The sequence below is a fragment of the Tiliqua scincoides genome, chromosome 5 (genome assembly GCF_035046505.1).
Source record: "Tiliqua scincoides isolate rTilSci1 chromosome 5, rTilSci1.hap2, whole genome shotgun sequence".
Lineage (NCBI taxonomy): Eukaryota > Metazoa > Chordata > Lepidosauria > Squamata > Scincidae > Tiliqua > Tiliqua scincoides.
The window spans coordinates 36992784-37015714 of record NC_089825.1 but is presented as its reverse complement, the minus strand read 5'-3'; the positions used below and the strand labels follow the sequence as shown (position 1 = coordinate 37015714).

The 22931-nt window shown below is 44.2% G+C and overlaps 1 protein-coding gene across 1 annotated transcript; it reads left to right on the top strand.

Moving 5' to 3' along the window:
• Window positions 1-628: 628 nt before the first annotated feature.
• SPMIP4 (sperm microtubule inner protein 4) lies at window positions 629-21187 on the top strand. Its single transcript, XM_066629144.1, has 7 exons — window positions 629-762; window positions 6032-6202; window positions 12149-12261; window positions 17374-17441; window positions 18399-18573; window positions 19132-19223; window positions 20378-21187. The coding sequence occupies exons 1-7, from the start codon at window positions 629-631 to the stop codon at window positions 21185-21187; spliced, it is 1563 nt and encodes a 520-aa protein (XP_066485241.1).
• Window positions 21188-22931: the final 1744 nt, after the last annotated feature.

Here is a 22931-nt window from a genome sequence, read left to right as displayed (position 1 = left end):
AGGACTTTGCCCCTCCTGCAGTTCTAGCCCCAATCATGCCTTCCCATCCCCATGCACCATTGTAAAAAAGAAAAACAGTTTCCACATGGACTTGGACCAAGGCAATGAACAGACTAGAACCAGGTGTGGGATGAAATGTAACTTGGCCCATAGCCAAATCATGGACCCCGCAGTAGCAGTACAGATTAGCAATAGCTAAGGTGGACTGTCATCCAAGCAATGGGGGCCAGGCCCCTCTCCGCCCCCAGTATGTCCCCCCCCCCAGTAAGCTCAGAATGTTTCTGCCAGACACGCAAGATCTTGTTTTAGTCTGAAATTGTGTTCATTTGAAAAAAAAAATTTTTTTTTAGTGAGGACTTCTGGAGGTAACAAAAAGTCTTCTAGTTTTAAAAGTCTTCATTTGTTTTATGCTCATCTCTGATCATCACCATGTATGTCCAAACGCTTCTAGTCTTCTACTGTGATCTGCAAAGTGACCTGTTTCAGTAACAAAAAGTAGTCAGGCAGAGCTGCAATTCCAGTTACCTATTCAGACAGAAGTTATCTGCGCAGGCTGTACAAAGACAGAACTGGCTCCCCGTGTCCTATCGAACGTTATGCGTCTGAATCCTCTCTGTAGCTATTAATGATGGAGGTGCACCCACGCCTGTCCTTTTACAATGATGTGCCAGACGGAACAGCACTCGTGACACAAACCTTAGAATCTACACGTGACCTGACTCCCCTGCATATTCCTCCAGGCCCACCTATTTCATCAGATAGGTAAGAGGGAGCCTCTTCTGTTTAGTCAGTATATGGTATATAGTTGACTTTTCTCTTTGTCTTAGAGTCAGACTATCTCGTAAGTGAAGCACATGCTTAACACTGACACTCTCAACATGGTTGCACTTGTTTTTTCTTAATGAAGTAGCACCTGATCAGATCCCCCAAATTGCTATTTGTCTCAGAGTGGAAATTCCCATTTGATCCAGATCATGACTGTGATGGGAACAAGAGACTAAAGTCCTCTCCTCTGTCCACATCATAGCCCTGATGTACTCGAGCTGGGAGTCTTGATGCAACTACCGGTCAGTCAGGACTGGTTCAAAACATCCTGACACCTCAATTGGCATATCAAATGTGACCAGCTCCCTTGTGCAATGCATTGCCATGCCAAATATTGTCCCCTTACCCAGGGCCCAATCCTATCCAACTTTCCTGTGCCGGTACAGCTGTGTCAATGGGACATGCACTGCATCTTGTGGTGGAGTAGCAGTCACAGAGGCCTCCTTAAGGTACAGGAACATTTGTTCCCTTACCTTGGGGCTACATCGCAGCAGCACCGGTGTAGGAAAATTGGATAGGATTGGACCCCCAGTCATACATCAGTCACCTGAACCACTCCTCTTCCTCCTAGTCCTTGGCTTCAAAATGAAAGATGGGAAGAGAGCAGAAGAGGAAGTGTGGAGGATAGAAGAATAACAGCAATACTCTAGCCCAGTGGTTCTCAAGCTTTTCAGTCTCTGGAGCTCTTTACACTCTTAAATGAAGTCTCAGGAAGCCTCACCAGTGCACATGTGGGCAACCATTTATTCAGCTAATAAAAAACAAGATGGTCACATCAGGCAGCAGATTGGCAGAGGGTGTTCACCTCAATCTGCCCACTCACCTCCATGGCTCCTCCTCCCACACCCTAGATTAGAAAAGAAAGAGATGGACAGAACAGAAGCATGGAGAAGAGAGTGGCAGGCTAGAGCATATTTGACACTCTAGATCAGTGTTTCTCAAACTGTGGGTCGGGACCCACTAGGTGGGTTGCAAGCCATTTTCAGGTGGGTCCCCATTCATTTCAATATTTTACTTTTAATATATTAGATTTGATGCTTCCATGGTATGTGACTGCATTTGGGGAAATGTTACAGGGTTGTACTTTTAACAAGCTACTATATATATTCTTTTAACAATGGGACTCACTCCTGGGTAAGTGTTGGTAGGACTGCAGCCTAGAATTGTGAAAAATCTTCCTGCTTGATGATGTCACTGCCGGTCATGACATCACTTCCAGTGGGTCCTGACAGATTCTCATTCTAAAAAGTGGGTCCCAGTGGTAAATGTGTGAGAACCACTGCTCTAGATCATCCCTCTACTCCAACTTTCTCTTCCACTCCATCTCCCTCTTCCAGTCAAGAGAGCATGTGGAGCAGAGGCTGGTGTAGCACCAGAGAAGGAGGAACAGCTTTGGTCACACCACAACAGGTGCCATCTTGTATTACAACATTACTGTTGTAATACAGTTCATTCAGAGCCTTGAACTCCAAACTGCTAGAGTAGTCTGTGTGAGACAAAGCTGTCAGGTTCAACTCTATTTGTTTCTAAAGTAAGAACCTAAGCAGTTGTGACATGAATGTCCCAGTGCAAAGTTTCACTGGCACTGAACACTGGGACAGTATTCCACAGCCTTTAGAGACTGACGGGGTGCTTACGTCTAGTACATCTGTAGAACAACAAGATAGGATCAGGTATCTCTGCACAAGTGGATAAAATATCTTTCCACCCTCACTGAGAGGTCTGTGCTCTGCTTCTGTAGGATTGGACTCAGGCACCAATATTTGCCATCCAAAACATAGTTTCATTCCTTCCCTTGAAAGGAAAGGTTGGATTTCAATGGTTTCTACCTATAACTATGCTATGGAGATCATTAAGTTTGCAAATATAGGCACTGTGGGTAATCAGGTTCCTGTGCTTTCCTTCCTCCCACCTCCTGCCCAAATATTCAACATGTATTCTAACTTTCTTAAGAGGTCACTCTTTCAGTCTAATACCTGGAGTCTAAACCTGGAGACAAAATCCATTAATGTTTCATTAAAACCTCCTTTGCTTTCATTGCCACATACTCTCTCTCGCTCTCGCTCTCATTATATCTTTTGAATACTTTGTATTGGCAACCTTCAGTCTCGAAAGACTATGGTATCGCGCTCTGAAAGGTGGTTCTGGCACAGCGTCTAGTGTGGCTGAAAAGGCCAATCCGGGAGTGACAATCCCTTCCACACCGGGAGCAAGTGCAGTCTGTCCCTGGTCTGTCTCCCTGGCTATGGGCCTTCCTTCTTTGCCTCTTAGCCTCAGACTGTTGGCAAAGTGTCTCTTCAAACTGGGAAAGGCCATGCTGCACAGCCTGCCTCCAAGCGGGCCGCTCAGAGGCCAGGGTTTCCCACTTGTTGAGGTCCATCCCTAAGGCCTTCAGATCCCTCTTGCAGATGTCCTTGTATCGCAGCTGTGGTCTACCTGTAGGGCGCTTTCCTTGCACGAGTTCTCCATAGAGGAGATCCTTTGGGATCCGGCCATCATCCATTCTCACGACATGACCAAGCCAACGCAGGCGTCTCTGTTTCAGCAGTGAATACATGCTAGGGATTCCAGCACGTTCCAGGACTGTGTTGTTTGGAACTTTGTCCTGCCAGGTGATGCCGAGGATGCGTCGGAGGCAGCGCATGTGGAAAGCGCTCAGTTTCCTCTCCTGTTGTGGGCGAAGAGTCCATGACTCGCTGCAGTACAGAAGTGTACTCAGGACGCAAGCTCTGTAGACCTGGATCTTGGTATGTTCCGTCAGCTTCTTGTTGGACCAGACTCTCTTTGTGAGTCTGGAAAACGTGGTAGCTGCTTTACCGATGCGCCTGTTTAGCTCGGCATCGAGAGAATGAGTGTCGGAGATCGTTGAGCCAAGGTACACAAAGTCATGGACAACCTCCAGTTCATGCTCAGAGATTGTAATGCAGGGAGGTGAGTCCACATCCTGAACCATGACCTGTGTTTTCTTCAGGCTGATTGTCAGTCCAAAATCTTGGCAGGCCTTGCTAAAACGATCCATGAGCTGCTGGAGATCTTTGGCAGAGTGGGTAGTGACAGCTGCATCGTCGGCAAAGAGGAAGTCACGCAGACATTTCAGCTGGACTTTGGATTTTGCTCTCAGTCTGGAGAGGTTGAAGAGCTTTCCGTCTGATCTGGTCCGGAGATAGATGCCTTCTGTTGCAGTTCCAAAGGCCTGCTTCAGCAGGACAGCGAAGAAAATCCCAAACAAGGTTGGTGCAAGAACACAGCCCTGCTTCACTCCGCTTCGGATGTCAAAAGGGTCTGATGTGGAGCCATCGAAGACAACAGTGCCCTTCATGTCCTTGTGGAAGGATCTGATGATGCTGAGGAGCCTGGGTGGACATCCAATCTTGGGGAGAATCTTGAAGAGGCCGTCTCTGCTGACCAGGTCGAAAGCCTTTGTGAGATCTATGAAGGCTATAAAGAGTGGCTGTCGTTGTTCCCTGCATTTCTCCTGCAGTTGTCTAAGGGAGAATACCATATCAGTGGTGGACCTGTTGGCTCGGAATCCACACTGCGATTCTGGATAGACGCTCTCTGCAAGTACCTGGAGCCTCTTTAGTACAACTCGGGCAAACAGCTTTCCTACAACGCTAAGGAGAGAGATGCCGCGGTAGTTGTTGCAGTCACCCCTGTCACCTTTCTTCTTGTACAGCGTGATGATGATTGCATCCCTCATGTCTTGAGGTACTCCACCTTCTCTCCAGCAGAGACAGAGGATTTCATGCAGCTCAGTGACGATGATCTCTTTGCAGCATTTTAGGACTTCAACAGGGATGCTGTCTTTTCCAGGTGCCTTGCCAAAGGCAAGGGAGTCCAGGGCCACGTGAAGTTCTTCTAGGGTTGGTTCACTGTCAAGCTCTTCCAGCACAGGCAGGCACTCAATGTTGTTCAGTGCTTCTTCGGTGACTACATTTTCTCTGGAATATAGCTCAGAGTAGTGCTGCACCCAGCGTTCCATCTGCTGCGCCCGATCCTGGATGACCTCGCCTGTGGCAGACTTCAGAGGGGCAATACTTTTGAATACTAAGGATGTAAGAATTGTCATTAAAGTAATGGCAGCCAAAAGTCAGCATTCTGCTTCCAACAGAAGGGCTTATGGAGACAAAAGAAATCCTTGGATGTTAAATGCCTATTATTTAAAGCAGAGAAATAACACAGTTTTCAAAAGCATTTTCTTACAACCCAATCCTATACATACCTATTGTTGTTGGCAAACTTCAGTCTCGAAAGACTATGGTATCGCGCTCTGAATGGTGGTTCTGGAACAGCATCTAGTGTGGCTGAAAAGGCCAATTCAGGAGTGACAATCCCTTCCACACTGGGAGCAAGTGTAGTCTGTCCCTGGTCTTTCTCCCGGCTATGGGCCTTCCTTCTTTGCCTCCTTGCCTCAGTCTGTTGGCCAAGTGTCTCTTCAAACTGGGAAAGGCCATGCTGCACAGCCTGCCTCCAAGTGGACCGCTCAGAGGCCAGGGTTTCCTACTTGTTGAGGTGATACAGAAGTCATATTGAGTTCAATAGGCCTTACTGTCAGGGAAGTGCCTGTAGCAGCAGTTCCCAAACTGGTGGATCGCAACCCACCAAGGAAACTGAAAATGAGCCATTCTCCCTTAAGGGAAATGGCCCAGGAATGGGTCCCCAATGGTGCCACAGCGATCGCAAACCGGAAGTGAGTGCCGATCAGCAACTGGAGCTCAGGGCTGCTGTGTGGAAGCTCAGCTGAGCCTCCAGGACCTTCATGGGGGGTTCAGGAGTCCTCCAGGCATGTTAGAATGTCACTGGGTCCTTGCAGCACTGTGATGAGAAAGATGGCGAGGGGGTGGGTGGGAGGTGGAATGGGTGAATCCCGGTTGTACTGCTGTGTGCTGGATCCTAACACCATTTCTTCTCCCATTCCCTCTCCCTTACTCTCCTTGGACTTCTGCCAGCATCATAACTGGTGCAGCTCCAAGGAGACCTATTGGGACAACAAAATAACTGGCGCAGATTCAAGGAGACCCATTGGGACTGCGGAAGCTTGCCCCAAGGCAAGCAAACAGAAGTTCCCTTACCTTGTGGAGGTCTCCTTTGGCATGGCTACTTCAATGGGGAGGAGATTTAGTTAGGATTAGGCTGTTAGCTTCACCTATTTAAAACACCATTGGTGCTGTTGCTTTCTCTTTCAAAATGTTGGGTTTGATTGCAGATATGAGGAGCTAAGGGACACATTTCAGCTGTTAAAGCCTGTCTTGAAAGCAGGACAAGAACATGGAGGAAGTGAGCCCTTGTTGCCAGAAACTCACAGAATCTATGAGCCACCATATGCATTTCATCACAAACATCAGTACTACGGTAGTGACAGAGATGCTCCTCTCAGGTAGGTTATCTGCATTCCCCACATTTCTTGACAAATGAATACCAGGTGGGGAGGAGCTGAAATTTTCTTTTGGAAAGGGTTTTTAAGTTCAAAAGTGGAGATCCTGGGGAGCTGCAAAACATTTCTCAATTTGTTGACTGACTGTTGACTGACAAACATTTCTCAATACTGGAAAGAGCAGGAGTTGTGCTCCTGGCTCTTGTTAGGTGCCATTTATTTTGTAACCACAAGTCTTCCAGTGTCAGGGTAGAAAGCATTGCCCTCACTCTGACTTAGCATCAGGTCTCACTACCTGGCATCATCATGAACCCAAATCTGAGTGATGGCAACACTTTAGCATTGGAATCTTGTAACTAAAAATGGGTAGGCACCCAATAGCAGCCAGACGTGTGGTCACTACAATCCCATTCTTCATTCCTGTCATAACCCCCCCCAACATAGCTGAAATGCCTCCCCCATATCAGAACCTGTGAACAAGATGGAAAACTTGAGATTGTTGTTGTTATTATTATTACTGTGATTGTTGTTATTAATATGATTGCAAACATTTATATCTGTATTGTTTTTCCAGAAAAAAAAGTTCATCATGTGATGTATTGAGTAAAATATAGATCCCTGCCCCAGAGGCTTTCAGTCTTTAAAAAAAACACACCTTGTACACAAATTAGATAGCAGTGAAGAGCCACTGGAATAAACACATTATGCTGGCATGTATAGAAAGTCACCCTCTCTCTTCTAAAAACAAGAGAGCCATTTTGCCCAGTTAGCAGGGCAAACCCATTTCTGAGTCATTTGTGCTTGGCCCCAATTTATTTAATCTAAAAACAAATTCAGAAAAGCTACGCGTTCAGAGATGCTTGGCAAATTTTGAAATAAAAAGTAATGGAGAGAATATTTGCTTCACAAACAAGCAGCTTTCTTGACTTCTGAAAACATAACAAGCTTGAAATGCCTGCAATGCTTATCATCACCATCATCATCATGCAGTTAGCACTGATGTCTATGTACTGTTATCCTGCATCAGTGACATCACTAAATTAATAATTTATCTATTGCTTGGCAAATGATGAGCTTCAAGTCACAGACTTTCTGTGGACTGACACGTGCAATCATTCAAAAATGTATCAGTCACACTTGACCAATTCCCCAAATTCTTGAACATCTGTTCATTACAATCCACATGGACCTCTGTTGCCATAACATGTTATTCTGCACGTATCAATATAAGCAGTTGTTCCTTCTTGTGGGTAACAACCCTTTGGTGCTGTTTGCCATTCAAACTTTTCGTTTTAGATTTTAGTCTTTTTGTTTTTAGATTTTGGTTCAGGTATTCAGCACTTCGAAGGGGTTCTTCTGCTAGCTGATAATGGAAGAAAATATTTAAAACCAAAATCTTACCTAAACTGGTTTAAAATCCTACCTAAACTGGACTAAATTATGAGTGCTGCAGGTGGCAGCCCTAAAACTGCACTATGCAGTTTTACCACCTGATGGCACCAAAGCACACAAACTTATAGTTACAAATTAAGACATAAAATCCTAGAGTAAATGCAAATACTTCAGTGTGGATGCTCAAAACAAAAATAAGCAGTTGTAAAGTGACACCAAAGTTGCAATCCTAAACACAGTTACTAGGAAGAAAGTCCTTTTGAACATAGAGGGGCTTACTTTGGAGTAAACAGGCAAAGGATTGTCCTGTAAAGGTGGTTTTTCCCAGGCTACGTTCTAGGAGTAGTTGATGCAGCCCATGCAAGATCTTGAGTGGTGTCCCCTATTTTGGGCTCTACTACCAGGTTTCGACACTGAGAGGAGAGTTCTTCATTTTTTGGCAAACTGGAAGGGCTTTTCAGAAACCTCTGAGAGGCCTGCTAAGGTGCAAGCAGGCCACATGCTTCCACCCTGCGCCTCAGAAGATCTCCTGAATGCAACTGGAAGGCACTTCTAATCGCACCCAGGGGGTCTCTGAGACTGTACAGCTGTGGGCATGGCATCCACAGATATACTAATCCATGGATTGCAAGCCTGCAGATAAGAGAGCCAACTGTAACCTTTGGGGGACAGATTTGTGTTCAGGAACCTAAGGGACTCAGTACAGATGCATGGATGACAGAATTCCAAACTGATGTACATGTTACAATGAACAGCCACCTTTTGGTAAATATTCCAGTATGAATTCTGACAATCCCATATGACTATCATGAATGTCCAAATATTGTTCCCCACTTCTCTTCCACTTGTTCCCCACTTTTTTCTGAGTTTTTGGACCTGTCAACAGGTATATGCTAGACATTCATTGTAACACATATGATATTAAACAACAGAATTGCTTCAAAAGATATGGGGGGGGGGGGGGAGAGATATGAAGAGAACCAGAATGCACACATGGATGTGAACTTACCAGACAAATCTCTGGCTGCATATTTCTGTCACCTGCTGTAAAACTTTATGTAGCTTGTGTGACAATGAATCACTTTACAATGTACAGATACAAGCTCAATGCCTGTCTACCCTTCATTGTTGAACTAAGGGTGCAATCCTAACCCCTTATGTCAGTGCTTTCCAGCAGTGCTTTCCAGCACTGACATAAGAGCATTGCAGCTCTGAGGTAAGGGAACAAACATTCCTTTGCTTTGAGGAGGCCTCTATGAATGACACCCAACTGCAGGATGCAGCACACATCGCATTGGCACCGCTATGCTAGTGCTGGAAAGCACTGGCATAAGGGGTAAGGATTGTACCCTAAGAGCAATATGTACACCAAGGCAAAAAATACACCCAAAAGGAACCAAACTATTAATGTAGTAAAAAAAAAGTCACATGAAAAAGACAGCTCCAAAGGCATTTGTAAGGTACATATATGCGGGTGTGGACGAGTGAATGATAAATTCTTGGTGCTGAAAATGAAACATGTTTGGGAAAATCCCAGGACCTTGGGCCAGCCTCATCTTCCTCACAGGATTGTTGTGAGGACAAAAGGAGGGGAAGAACCATGAACACCACTCTGAGCTCATTGGAGGAAGAGCAGAATACAAATCTGAAAAACAGATAAAAGGCAGTGCCAAATACAGGAATGCCTGTTTGGTGCAGCCTTTTACAGACAAACTGCGTGGGGGGAGTGAGAGAGAGAGAGAGAGAGAGAGAGAGAGAGAGAGAGAGAGAGAGATTTGGAGGCAACATGAGGTAGGGAGAGTTAATCCTGTTTTTCCATACTGTTTTCCCAGTTAAAATCACTCCTTCTCCCAAAGCTGCTATCAGTCCTGCAAAGCAAGACTCAGAAGTACCTTATGACTACATTTAATACACTTTTGGAAACAGGGAGAGTAATTCTTGTCTTTGCATTAAATACCTACTAAGAAACACAAATAATATGAGGTCTTTACTGTGATGTGACTGTTGTAAACATTATCATTTGTTCTTACAAAGATGGGCAACTAAGCCACTGTTCAAGATATTTTCAGATATCCAGATTATGTTGGTATAATTCAATTTCTTTTCAAGAGCTGGTTGCAAAGACCTGGATCTGGACCTCATTCATTTTTTCTTTCTTCCAAGTAGTGGTGTCTGTTTTGCTACTACACTACAAAAATAGGTTCTTTATTCCCTGGTCAGGTGGTTAGGGGGGGGGGTGTTTTATTTTTCTAGTACTGTGACCTTCAGTTTGGAGGGCTTGTTCAAGCTATTCCTGAAGTGCCCAGATGGCTATGCCCATTAATTATACCTTGCATAATTACATTTTCTTTTTGTTTGGCTTTCTGCATCTGATGCTTCTTCATGTTAAATTGAACAATTATATTTGAAGTAGCTAATTGCTTTTATCCACCTGAACACAGGAGGATGTTGGTGTCCTTTTTTCTTTCCTCTAAAAAGGGTGCACCAGGAGGGCACTGGCTTCTTTTTCTGTACAGATCTCTGCAGAAAATCTTCTTACGTAGCAGAAATACAACTCAGAGCAATTACTGTACTTACATTTACAATTCAGAGCAATTACTATATTTACAATTACTGAAATATCTGTTGATCTCCCAGGCATATTTATTAGCTGTGCAGCTACACGCAGTAGAGATAGATCAGTGACATTTACAAAGGCTGTAATACATCCTTAAGCCATTGAGCCCATTATGGCTGGATTGCTCAGACCAGTCCCCTTATGTTGGCATTAACATGCTGCCACATCGGCTTTCTCACAAAATGGGCTTCCACATGTGTAGACAACTATCCAGCGTAAGAATGAATGAAGCTTGAACTCCCAGGATCCATAGGAGTCCAGTTCCCTGATCTGACTACAACAATACATGATTGCAGAATATTTGTAAATAATTGTCTTGTCTCTTGTATTACAGATTGCCTATCTTGACAGATAATTCAGTTGAGTAAGTCTATATAATTTACATTCTATCCCTCCCTAATATAAAAAGAGCAGCTTGCATTTTATTTTTAACATAACCTGGGAATAGGTAACAAAAATTATTGTGTTAAATAAAAAGTGATGGCTGATATCTTGCTTTTTGGCCTGAATTGCAGCTGGTGGATCTTCATCAAAAAAACTTACAGAAGAATTATGTCCTGTCAAAAAAAAATGAATTGTGTCCAGTTAGTACTCGATTCACAAGAAACCTCTCATGTGCATGCCCTTTCGGAAGGAATAGAAATTGTACCAGAACATAGAATTTGCCTCTGCACAGTTTCTACTTGCCATTTGTGGGGTTTGCTTATAGAGAAGCTCTTAGTATACTGTTCTGTGCTTGTGCCCTCCTTTTCACACAGTGAGACTGCAGCAGTACCTATGATCTGACTCCTTTTACAAAAGAGGTCACTGGAGACTTACGGTGCCATGTTGGCACCACTGCATAACTGCGCAGGGAGTCGGACAATGACAATGACATTGTGTGAAACTGTCCCCCCAACCATGAACAAAGTGTGACAATCTCAGATTAAGTACCCCATCTGAAGCTGTCCAATACAAAGAGCTTCACTCAAATCCTATGCTTTACTCAGAAATAAGTCCCATTGTCTTCAGCAGGGCTTACTCTCAGGAGAGTGTGCACAGAATTGCAGGCTCACTTGGTCACTCCATACTCATTAACAAAATTTGGAAGAATTGCCAGAAAAGATGATATTGTGGGAAAAGATGCACAGTAGGCAGCAATTTAGCATCTGAGTTCCAGAAATGAAATCTGTGCATGCCTTTTTGCCAGAAGTGGAAAAGCATGTCCTTTACAGGTCCTTTCCATGGCAAACAATGAGACCTATTGATGGAGAGTTCACATAATTAGGATATGTAATTTTATCATTTCTTTTTGTTACAGGCATATGTCTAGAGGAAAAGTAAAGAAATAGTACTTTGTGGCCTAAAATCCAATTCCAATGATGCATACTGCTCCCGTACAATGAGACCTGCTTTGTGTCCTTCATTACATAAGCCAACATACATTTTGCTGTTTAAAACGTTTGACCTATTCCTGGGTGTATTTGGGGTGCTGACTCCAAAAATAGCATCACTTTTTCCCTATCACATCTAGTTTTGGAAGCCTAGTTCTTAGTAGAGGAAGCCTACACCATGGCTTCCTCATGAGAAAGCTACCTGAACAATTCACTAACAAGGCTATGCCATATCTCTGAAACTAGATGTGATAGGGCAAAACCGGTGCAATTTTTTGAATCAGCATCCCAAATTCATATTAAACTACCATAAATTTTGAAAAAAGTTTTTCTGACCCTCAATTTTGCAGGCCCCTGTGCTGTTGTTGTTAAACTATAAAGTGCCATCAGTACCTGTAAGTACTTTACACAGAATGAAAAGGCAAACTCCTGAAGAGTTTACAGTCTAGAAAGATTGACAAGGAAGACAATGGAAAGAGGAAAAGGAGTTGAAGGCAGGAGGTAAATGGGGGGGGCATATGCAATTGTTTTTTGTTACGCATCTTTAAACCCTACTATGTTCTCTAGATACGCAGGTCCACCAAAATACAGGTCACCAGGGACTCAAAGCACTCTCCTTGTGGAATGCCGCTATCGACCTTTTCATCCTTATGTCCATGTACCTAAAATTAACATGAGAGGTAATGCATTGTTCAGTTTATTCAGGTGATATTGCATTTTCATATCCTCTAGTGTCTTTTTTTCTGATCAACCTAGAGACTACAAAAATTTGTGTACTTAGGACAGCAGTGGCTTACACACTGAGGCTGCAATCCTAACCACACTTTCCTGAGAGTAAGCCCCATTGAACAAAATAGGACTTACTTCTGAGCAGACCTGGTGAGGATTGTGCCCTTAGGCTGCAATCTTATATACTGTACATTTACCTGGAAGTAACAACTCAATCTACCACAGCTGCAATGCAGTGCTACCGTGGTATCCATTGCATCTTGCAGAGGAGTTTTGTCCTCCGGAGGCCTCCTTGGGGCAAGGCGACATTTGTCCACTTGAACCCGGGCTGGAGGCTCAAGGCTCGGAAGGGGGGTAGGTTTCTGCATGCACTGCTGCCACCAATCTCACCTCCTTTCCAATCCACACACCCCACCTTCCTCACACCCCCTGTGCCAGCAGGCAGGCATCACCTGCTGGTGATTGGAGCCAGCTACTCACCACTTGTGGCATCTGCCAGGCTTTTGCAACAGCCGGAAAGTGCCTTGCAGCCGGAAAGGCATTAGATGCCAATAGGATTGGGCCATAAGTTCCATTAAAAAACTCAATGGGGGCTGATTTCTGAGTAGGCATGTATGGGATTGACCTGTCAATTGCATAAAACATCACTGAATTCTGGTAGCGGGTTTGCACATAATCTGAGTGAGGAGAAGGGGGGAAGGAAATGCTGCTGGTGATTTTTATTTTTCTGTTCTTGATTTTAGCTGGTTTTGTACATTACTTGGATGTTGGGAAAAGAGGGTGTTGAGCATTTTTTGGATCAGAAGCAGCCAAGGCATAGAAAGTGTGTGGTCTGCTGGACTTTGGTTATTGAATTCTGGCCCCAAACAGCAGATTTTGGTAATTAAGCAGGTTTACGTACAGCTCCCTAGCAGTGCACTTAAGCCAGGCCTGCAGCAGGGTTTCTCCTAGTGGAGGAAAAAGAGGAACAGGAGACTCTGAAGAGTCTGTACTGAGGGGGATGGTGCACGGTTTATTGTCTATGCCTGAATACAGCACTATGGCCACACAGTAGAGACCAGTGATGGCGAACCTTTTAGAGACCGAGTGCCCAAATTGCAACCCAAAACCCACTTATTTATCGCAAAGTGCCAACAAGGCAATTTAAACTGAATACTGAGGTTTTAGTTTAGAAAAAACAACTCATACATTAACATCTTTTACCTACTATTACTTATAACCCGTAATGAACTTTTTCTCTAGAAATTTGTCCAGTCCCTTCTTAAAGGCATCCAGGCAAGTTGTCATCACTGCTTCCTGTGGCAAAGAGTTCCATAGACTAATTACATGCTGGGTAAAGAAATATTGGCAGGGAGAGCGCTGCTCATTTTCTCAAACAAGAAAATATATATTTTTTAAAAAGCCTCACCCACTGAAGTGGGCTCTAAGGCTGCAATCCCAGCCATTCTTTCCTAGGAGTAAGCCTCATTGACTCTAATGGAGCTTAATTCTGAGTAGACATGCACAGGAGCGGGCTTCAAGGCTGCAATCCCAGCTACTCTTTCCTGGGAGTAAGCCTCATCCACTGTAATGGGTCTTACTTCTGAGTAGACACGCACTGGAGCAGGCTCCAAGGCTCCAATCTCAGGCACTCTTTCCTGGGAGTAAGCTTCATCCACTGTAATGGGTCTTACTTCTGAGTAGACACACACAGGAGCAGGCTCCACGGCTCCAATCCCAGGCACTCTTTCCTGGGAGTAATCCTCATCCACTGTAATGGGGCTTACTTCTGAATAGACACACAGGATGTCTCCTCTGCTGTGGAGGAAAAGCCTCTCCTGGCACTGAGTGGGGAGCTGTTCAGGGAAAGGTGGCTGCAAGGGCTGCAAGGGCTGAGAAGCAAGGCAGCTCAGGATTGGCTGGTGGTCTGCCAGTGAAGGGCCCTGAGCCTGCTGGATGCTAATTGGCTGAGCCTGCTGGAGAGTTGGGGAAGGGAAAAACAGGACCTTAAGCCTGCACAGCCGGAAAATTCAAAAGCGAAACAAATGCAGGGCAGGTGGGGGCAGCAACAGAGCCAAGGGAGAGGAGGGCAGTGAGCTCAAGGGGCGGAGGGAAGCAGCCCACCCTCCCAACACAGGCTGGGAAAAAGCCTCCATTTTCTTTAAAGTGACACGCAGCTTCAGCGCCCCTCTCCAGGCTGCCTGGCTCTGAGTGCCCTCTCTGGCACACGAGCCACAGGTTCGCCACCACTGGTATAGACCCTGTATAATAAACACAGTTAACTGAAGTAGGAGTTGGTTTGACAAACAAAATATAGCAGGAGGGTTGATAACTTTATGTGAGTCATATGAACAGCTGTCGCTTGAAGCTGGGCTTCAAAACTGAGAAATGATTTCTTTGAAAATGAGGAATTGTTCCTCTTTCCCTGCCTTTTCAGGAAGGCTGTAATATTATGAATGCACTTTTTTCCAGATATCACCTATAGTTGTTGTTGCTTTTTAAAAATGTATTTATTCAAAAGATTTATACTTCACCCCACATCCCAATAACAGGACTTCCAGGACTTACAATGTTCATTAAATGTTTGTTTTCATCTCAAAATACTGAAGCCACAGTAACAGTAAAGTTATCCATTTTAAAAATCACACGCTATACACACCGAAGTGTTAAGAAGCTTTTAATCACTAGGGCTAATGACATTAAGCAGCAGGTCAAGTTGAATTAACAAGCTGGTCTTGACACCCGTCTTCACAACGATGAAGAAGAATGCTTAAGTAGGCAGTGTGATTGTTGTCTGGTTAACAAAGCTATGATCAGAAGGTCATGCAATACTGAGATTGCCCCTTTCTGTCCTTGTACCATTTCTGACTGTATTTTGTTCCAGACTAAGAGGAACGGAGGTGGGGAGATGTGCAGTTTCTATTTTTGTTTTGCAAGGGACCATCAGAGGACAAGTGCTATTCCAAGCAAAGCTTAGCAGGTTAAGAATGACAGCCTCAAGAACAGCACCTGGACTCTCTTGAGAAATTTTTTAGCTTGAGTTCTTATTTCCCCTCTGTGCATTTCTGCACTGGCAGCAAGATCATTCAGAACCTGCTACAGGTTGAGCATCCCTTATCTGGACTGCTTGGGACGGGAAGGTGTTTGCATTTTGGATTTCTCTGGACTTTGGAATAGTTGCCTAAATACAATGAGAAATGCTTCATCTTGCTCTTTTCACTATTACCTGTTATGGGTGTCTCCTGGCCTCTGACATTTTTAAACAATGTCTATACAGGTACACACCACAGAGCAGAGAATAGAACTTACAGCCTGAATCTGCATTGTGAGAATGAACACAAGACCTAGTATTCACATTAAAAAAAACACTTTTTGGATAAAAATGTCCAGATTTTGGAACAGTTCCGATTTTGGAAGTCAGGATAATCTATCTGTTCGGATAATGACTGGGTAATCTACCTGTTTCTCCTGAAATAGCAGCAGCTGCAGATTGCTGTACAAAGATGATTACTTCCCCCTTCCCAATCATTGTTAACAGCACTTTGCAAAACATTATATAGTAGCCCCTTATGTACTCCGAAGCCACAAATCACAGCATAGCAACATAATGAAAACAGGGACACAGAAATGCATGGCAAGATACAGCCAGGGCTCTTCTGCTTCACTAGGAAAAACCAATTCTGCACCCAGCTACTTTGCTTTTCTGTTTTCCTAGTCAGGCAGTTTGTGTGTATGCATGTGTGTGTTCCTCAAAAGATATTTCCAACTGCTAACTCCAGTTTCATACAAGCAAATGAAGAGAAGGCACTTTATTTTCATTCATTTTACGGAATGAGAGGAAAGGGGCTGCAATCAAGAATATGGGGGGTGTTCGCAATTGCTCCCCTAATTTTGATCATGTCAGGCCAAAGGGAGGTTCTGTTTCCTAAATCAGTGTCTCTCAGTGTGCTCCTAGGAGCCCTGGAGCTCCCTAAGACCCCTTCAGGGGTGCCCCAATCACCCCTAAGTGGCTACCATCTGCCCTCTTCCCAGTTTGCTCATCTGTCCCTCCTTCTTCCCCTGTTTGTGGCTCTCCTTCCTCACCCCCTTGGCACTCTGCCACACTGCACATGCACCAGTGCTCTAGGGCTTCCTGAGATTCTGCACGTGTGCTAGCAAGGCTCCCTGAGACTCCTTTTAGGAGTGTGAACAGTTCCAGAAACAAAACATTTGAAAACCATTGCTCTAGGTGCAGGGCTGGCCTTAGGGCAATATGACTAATTTGGTGCTACTCTGAAGCTGATACTCTGGCAAGGAATCATCCATGCTGAGGCAGCAAGCAGAGCATTGCCACTGAACAGCTCTCGCTCACATCCATCCCTGGGTAGAATTGGCTTATAATACCCCCCTGGAAGCAGTTGGCAGTGATGCCACTGCCGGGTGCCTAGACACAGTCACTCATTCTGGTTAATGGGAGAAGGGGGCCTGCACAAAAATGTTTTGCAGTGGGCCCCACAGCTCCGAAGGCTGGCCCTGTCTGGGTGATTTGCCTGATTAGACTAGAGCTTCTGAAATTCAGTTGCCTGGAGAGCCTTTGGGGTGTAGACAGAACAAATCCAAAGCTTTTAAAAAACCTCATTCTCTTGATGCCCTGGTCAATTCAAAGCAACCTCATTTACCAAAGCTTTACTGTTGCGGGTCAGATCTCAGGACACTGCAGTAACAATACAACATAAATCTGTCTCTCAGTATCATGTTTAGGTAGAAAGATGCTAGAACGGTCTCCAGTAACTTCACCTCTTTATGCCTACACTATTGGTATTGGTATTGGTATCATCATGTGTTCAGACAGACTGACAGACCCAGCTTTAAAACATGCAAGGCCAGAGAAATGGAGTTGTTCTGCTTTTGCTCAGATGTTTCCATTTTTATATTAAAACTGCAGTTAAAGGGATGCAGCAAGTTGTGACAATTTTGTGATAAATCTTGATTGAAGCAGAATTCTTGCAGCAACTCTAACCAGAAGGGAGACATATATTCATATCTAATTTCCTTGCACTTCATAGCATAGCTACAACTGAGCATTTTTGCCCTGAATTTTGCAGCTTATCCCCATAGAAACCAAGATGCCAGCACACCAGTGGATATTCCTACAGAGGCTGAAAGACAACAGGTAGATACTTGCTATTATGCCTGGAAAATTCATATTCATCCAACAGCTGATGTCAACGTGTGTATTTATTTTACCACATTTATTTACTCCCTCCAAGGGGTGTTCATGGCTCTTCCCCACAATAACCCTGTGAAGTCCATTAAGCTAAAAGATAGTGACTGGTCAAAAGTCACCCAGGCCCAAATCCTAACCCACTTTCCAGCACTGGTACAGCTGTGCCAATGGGACATGTGCTGCATCCTGCAGTTGTGGGGCACTCACGGAGGCTTCGTCAAAGGAAGAGAATGTTTGTTTCCTTATCTAGAAGCTGTATTTGTCTTATGTCAGTACTAGAAAGTGGGTTAGGATTGCGCCCCCAGTCAACTTCATAGTTAAGTAGGGATTTGAACCCAGTTCTCAGTAGTCCAACATGGTGACCACTACACCACACAGACTTTCAAAGCAAAAGTGCTTTTTCTTTTTTTTTTTTGAACAAGATAGTGGGAGTCCTTCAGTTCCCATTTAAGTCACTTGCAAAAGATCTCTGCAATAACTGGAATAATGCCCACTGTGGTGACTGAGGACCGATTATTCATATAATCTTCAACTTCTATTTACAAAGTACATTCACCACCGTAGTATCACCATCTTTTTTCCTAACTGCACAGATTTCTAAATGTTTTCTGTTTAATTCTGAAAACTGCTTCATTCCCCAAATGGGCATTGTGGTCTGGATGAAGCCCTCTGATAGGTACATATTTTGCAGGTCCCAGGTCCCATCTTCAATGGCTGACAACTCCAGGTAGCTCTGGGAAAGACTCTTGTCCAACTCCCCAGAGACCTTCCGCCAGCTACTGCAGCCAATAAAGATGACATGAGTCAAGAGGCTGACTCAGTACAAGACCACATCATGTGTACTCACTTGCATGGTTCACTTAGAAAAAAAATCTCTTACACTTGTTTCATTTTGTACGCAAGCTTTCTCCAGTTGCTGAAAGAAACTATCAGAAATATTATGCCAAGGATTCAGCGGTTGGGGCTCCAAAATCCACTAGCAAACCCCCAGAGCTTAACATCTCAGCCAGAGCTGCCAACATGTTGGCAAATGTAAAGAAGGCCCTTTGGCTGTCGACATACAAGCGTGACTATACAGGTACACTTAAAAACAAAAATCTAAAATGCTAAATGTCAAGATGGGAATTCAAGGAATCTTAAATGGTTATTTAGAAAGTTCTAGTCAAGCTACTTCTTGAACAGATTTGCATATGGGTAAAACAAATGCCCCAAAGTTTTGAGGTTTTTTTAAAACTATGATGCATGCATTGCCATCTTAAACTATTGTCAGAGCACGCATCAACTTCAGAAAAGGCATTCCCTCCTATGTGAGCAAGCAGAGGGATTTCTAATCTCAGATGGCACTTGCCATCTGCAGTTTATAAGCAGCTGAATTCAAAATAAATTTAAAATCTGCTGCCCGATTAACTGGGGACATTGTCTAGTAGTCAATCTAACTGATGAAAAATTACAGTCTTGTTAGTGACTCATACTTCTTTCTGATAAACAAGATTGGTTTGGTTTCTTTTAAATCAGCAGTGCTACTTTAAAAAGAAAACTGCAAATAGTCTGTCATAAGAGATGTGTTACTAAAGCTGTGTTTGAAAACGTTACATTTTTTTATGCCTATACTGATACCAAATTTGTTTTACTTAAGGCACAGGTTCCATGAACCCCTTGCTTCTGGATGACTACGATGCCAAAGTCATTGGCAGAGCAACCGGAGAACTGGGCAAAGACGTGGAACTTGTAAGTATGAAAACTTCCCAGCCTGTATATTAGCTTTGCTTGCAGTAGTACGTGTTTTATTGACAGGTGCTGATGAAAGTCTTGCAAGGGACAGAGTCCAAAACAACAACGCCCTGTACGTGACTCTTGCCTTACAACATCTACTGCTGCTTTCCATCTTGCACTGATATAGGAATACACGTTCAAGTCTCCCCTGTATCCAAAAAAGGATCATGTGCAAGGATTAAGCCATGTTACTCTTACAGCCCAACCCAATGGGCCATTAACTACAGCAGATCTATCAATTCACTGTTGTAAATAGTCCTGCAACAGGACAAATATTGCACTGCTGTTGTACGCAATGGAGACACTAGTGAAAATAGCCAGCAGCTCTGCCCGCATGTCAGAATCACCCAGGCACTGACCCATGTAAGGTGGTGGAGGCAGGCAGTTCATGGGTAGTTCAGAAGAGGTTTAGGGCAGGGAGTGGGCTGGAGAGGGTGGATTCTGGCAGCAAAACACACACTGGATCCTATTCCCAATTTTCCACTCCAGCCCACTCCTTCGACTTATGCCAGCAAAATAGCTGGCATGGGTCCAAGGAGACCCAGAGGCAATCAGGCCGAACATTTTTAACTTATGTCTTGGTGGCCGTCTGATAGCTTTCACCTACCATAACATGGAGCACATGCTCTGTTAGCACAGCTGCATGCTATGGAGTGGCAGGGGATAGAATTGGGCTATAAAAGATAGACTTGGGTTATAAGAGCGCATAGGTACTTGTCTTATACGGTCAGGCCAGTGGGCCACCTAGCTCAATATTGTCCACACAGACTATCTGTGATTGACAACACTGACTTCTGCTCTACTACACCAGTGAGGTCATGTATATGCAGAAACTCCTTGTTTCAGAAGCTATTGCTCCAATGGGAAACAGATCTGTGTGTAATCCAGTTTCCACTGAAACACCTAGAATGCTTTGTTGTTTGCTTCCCTGGAGCAATAGTTTCCTGCCTATGAAGATGAATCCCATAGCAGGATTGGGCAGAAAACCAGGGACAACCATTAAGGCCGAATTTCATGTTACAATTAATGTACAGTGTTTATTAAGTGAATTTAAGTACAATTATTAACATAAAGGCTTCAGTATCAGTCCTAAACTATTTGTTCCTCAGAGAGAAACATTTCCATCACGTATGAATCAAGTCAGACCCCTAGAGGGACGTATCGCACGCTTCCTTCAAGGCAGACCACCTTACGTCACAGATCACCAACAGCAGGGCTCTGCAGAGGTTCAGATGCCTCCAATTCGGTGTAAAAATGACACAGTCCCGCGCAGCTATTCAGCAGGCATGCAGAGCTCTGGAGATATGTCCCTGGGATCACTGCAGCAGAGTCCAGAATCAAAAAGCAAAGCTGAAAGGTGGATTGAGGGCTTTCTGCAATATCAGAATCAGCCTTGTGCAGATTATCACGAAGAAAGCTATCAGGATAAGAAACTTCCATGGAACAACTTTCGAAAAATTACAGATACCTGGAAAACAGAGCGTTTATACCAAAGACAGCTGGCAGTACCACCAGATCCCAAGCCCATACCTCTAAAGCCCACTGATTCTATTTACTATGAAGATCTGGAGCCTTCCCGGTTAAACAAACGTATTGTCTGGCACAATCCAATCAGCCTCAGTAAACCAAGCTCGGAAGACTACTTATGGTCTGCAAAGCCGGACGACCAACAGGACCACCAGCACACTTCCGATCTCCAAGACATTGCAACAAGCAGCTCATTCCCTGAATGGATTCCTAATTGTGGGGTGGCTCATCCTCAAACGAAGTTACTTGATATCCAGGATGCTTTTACGAAAACTGATACAATCAAACGTTTACGCGAGCTGACAAAAGGAGGAATAAGGGACCTCAGAGATCATGACAGGGAAGGCAAAAAACACAAATTCCAAGGCATCGATGCCCGTTTTTTTCACTGACACCCAATGGCAGCCTTTCAAAAACAAGATGGTAATTAAAATCTCAGACAAACTCTCCAGCTTGCAATTGGGCTTTTCCTTTCAAAAAATTTTCCCACATTTTCTAATGTTTAAACAGCTATTTTCAACCCTTTTCATCTCACAGCACGCTGACAAGGCGCTAACATTGTCAAGGCTTGAGATCGATTTTTTCACAACTGACAAGGCACACTGCACTACCAGTGGGGGGCTCACATCATAAGAACATAAGAAGAGCCCCACTGGATCAAGCCAAAGGCCCATCTAGTCAAGCCTCCTATATCTCACAGTGGCCCACCAAATGTTTCAGGGAGCACACAAGACAACAAGACACAACCTGCCTCCTGGTGCCCTACCCTGCATCTGGCAACTTGAGGTAGACTACCAGGAGCTTGCACATAGCTACCATGACTTGTAACCTATGATTAATTTTTCCTCCAGATATTTGTCCAATCCCCTCTTAAAGGCATCTAGGCAAGATGCCATCACTACTTCCTGTGGCAAGGAGCTAATTACACGCTGGGTAAAGAAGTATTTTCTTTTGTCTGTCCTAACTGTCCCAACACTCAATTTTAGTGGATGTCCCCTGGTTCTGGTGTTATGTGAGAAGAACATTCCTGCATAATTTTGTACGTCTCAATCATGTCTCCCCTCAGGTGCCTCTTTTCTAGACTGAAGAGCCACAAGCACTGTAGCTTTTCCTCATAAGGGAGATGCCCCAGTCCACGAATCATTTTGGTTTCTCTCTTCTGCACCTTTACGATTTCCACTATATCCTTTTTTGAGATGTAACGACCAGAACTGGACACAATACTCTAGGTGTGTCCTTACCATCGATTTGTACAACAGCATTATAATATTAGCTGTCTTATTCTCAATTCCTTTTCTAATGATCCCAAGCATGGAAGTAGCCTTCTTCACTTCTGCCACACATTGGGTCAACACTTTCATCGAGCTGTCCACAAGCATCCCAAGATCTCTCTCTTTAAAGGCATGAAGACGTACTGTACTGTACTGTACTGTACTGTACTGTACTGTACTGTACTGTACTGTACTGTAAAATCTTTGTAAATCTCAATTAGCCTGCCTCGGAGTAACATGCTGCCCCTGCTTGATTGATTCAATGTCTGGGATTTCTTAATCTCAGTCTTGTACAAGTCCATGCACATCTCATTTCCTCCAAGATGTATGTTGTACAAGATGATGTTAGTTTGCATTCTGCGAGGATAAGAAAGTACAGAACGCACTAATCTCAATACCAAGAACTTGTTCCAAAATATTCTTCTACTGAAGTTTATCCCACATGGTCAACATTTGCATTTGGTTTCATGAGGTTCTCTTCTAGAGCTCATTTGGACAATAGACAGGGAAGGCTTAAGTCCTGGTAATGGCATGTCTCAGTCAAGATCAGTGTTTTTCAACCAGTGCTAACTGTACCACTGGTGGTACTTCACAGTATGGCAGGTGATACTTGGCCCCACTGTCATGGTGACTACATGGCATTGTCTTGCCTGTCTCAGTCCCAATGGAAATGGAGATGACTGGGTCGGTTGTGCACTAGTGCGGGCAAGATGCAGCCATGCCGCTGCCTGGCCCTTCAAAAGAGGCATGACTGGAGGAAGGAAAAAGTAAGTACAGTAAGAAGCCAGAGCTGTGGGGCATTCAGTCCACTCTGGTGCACAGCAACTATCTCTGTACAGTGATGGTACTTGAAAAAGTGGTACCC

Excerpts from the sequence above, each read along its gene's own strand:
- SPMIP4 (XM_066629144.1), top strand. The coding sequence starts at position 629 with ATGGAGGTGCACCCACGCCTGTCCTTTTACAATGATGTGCCAGACGGA. Across the intron at positions 12,262-17,373 it reads ACCTAAAATTAACATGAGAG|CTTATCCCCATAGAAACCAA; the intron begins GTAATGCATTGT and ends TGAATTTTGCAG. Across the intron at positions 19,224-20,377 it reads TGGGCAAAGACGTGGAACTT|AGAGAAACATTTCCATCACG; the intron begins GTAAGTATGAAA and ends TTTGTTCCTCAG.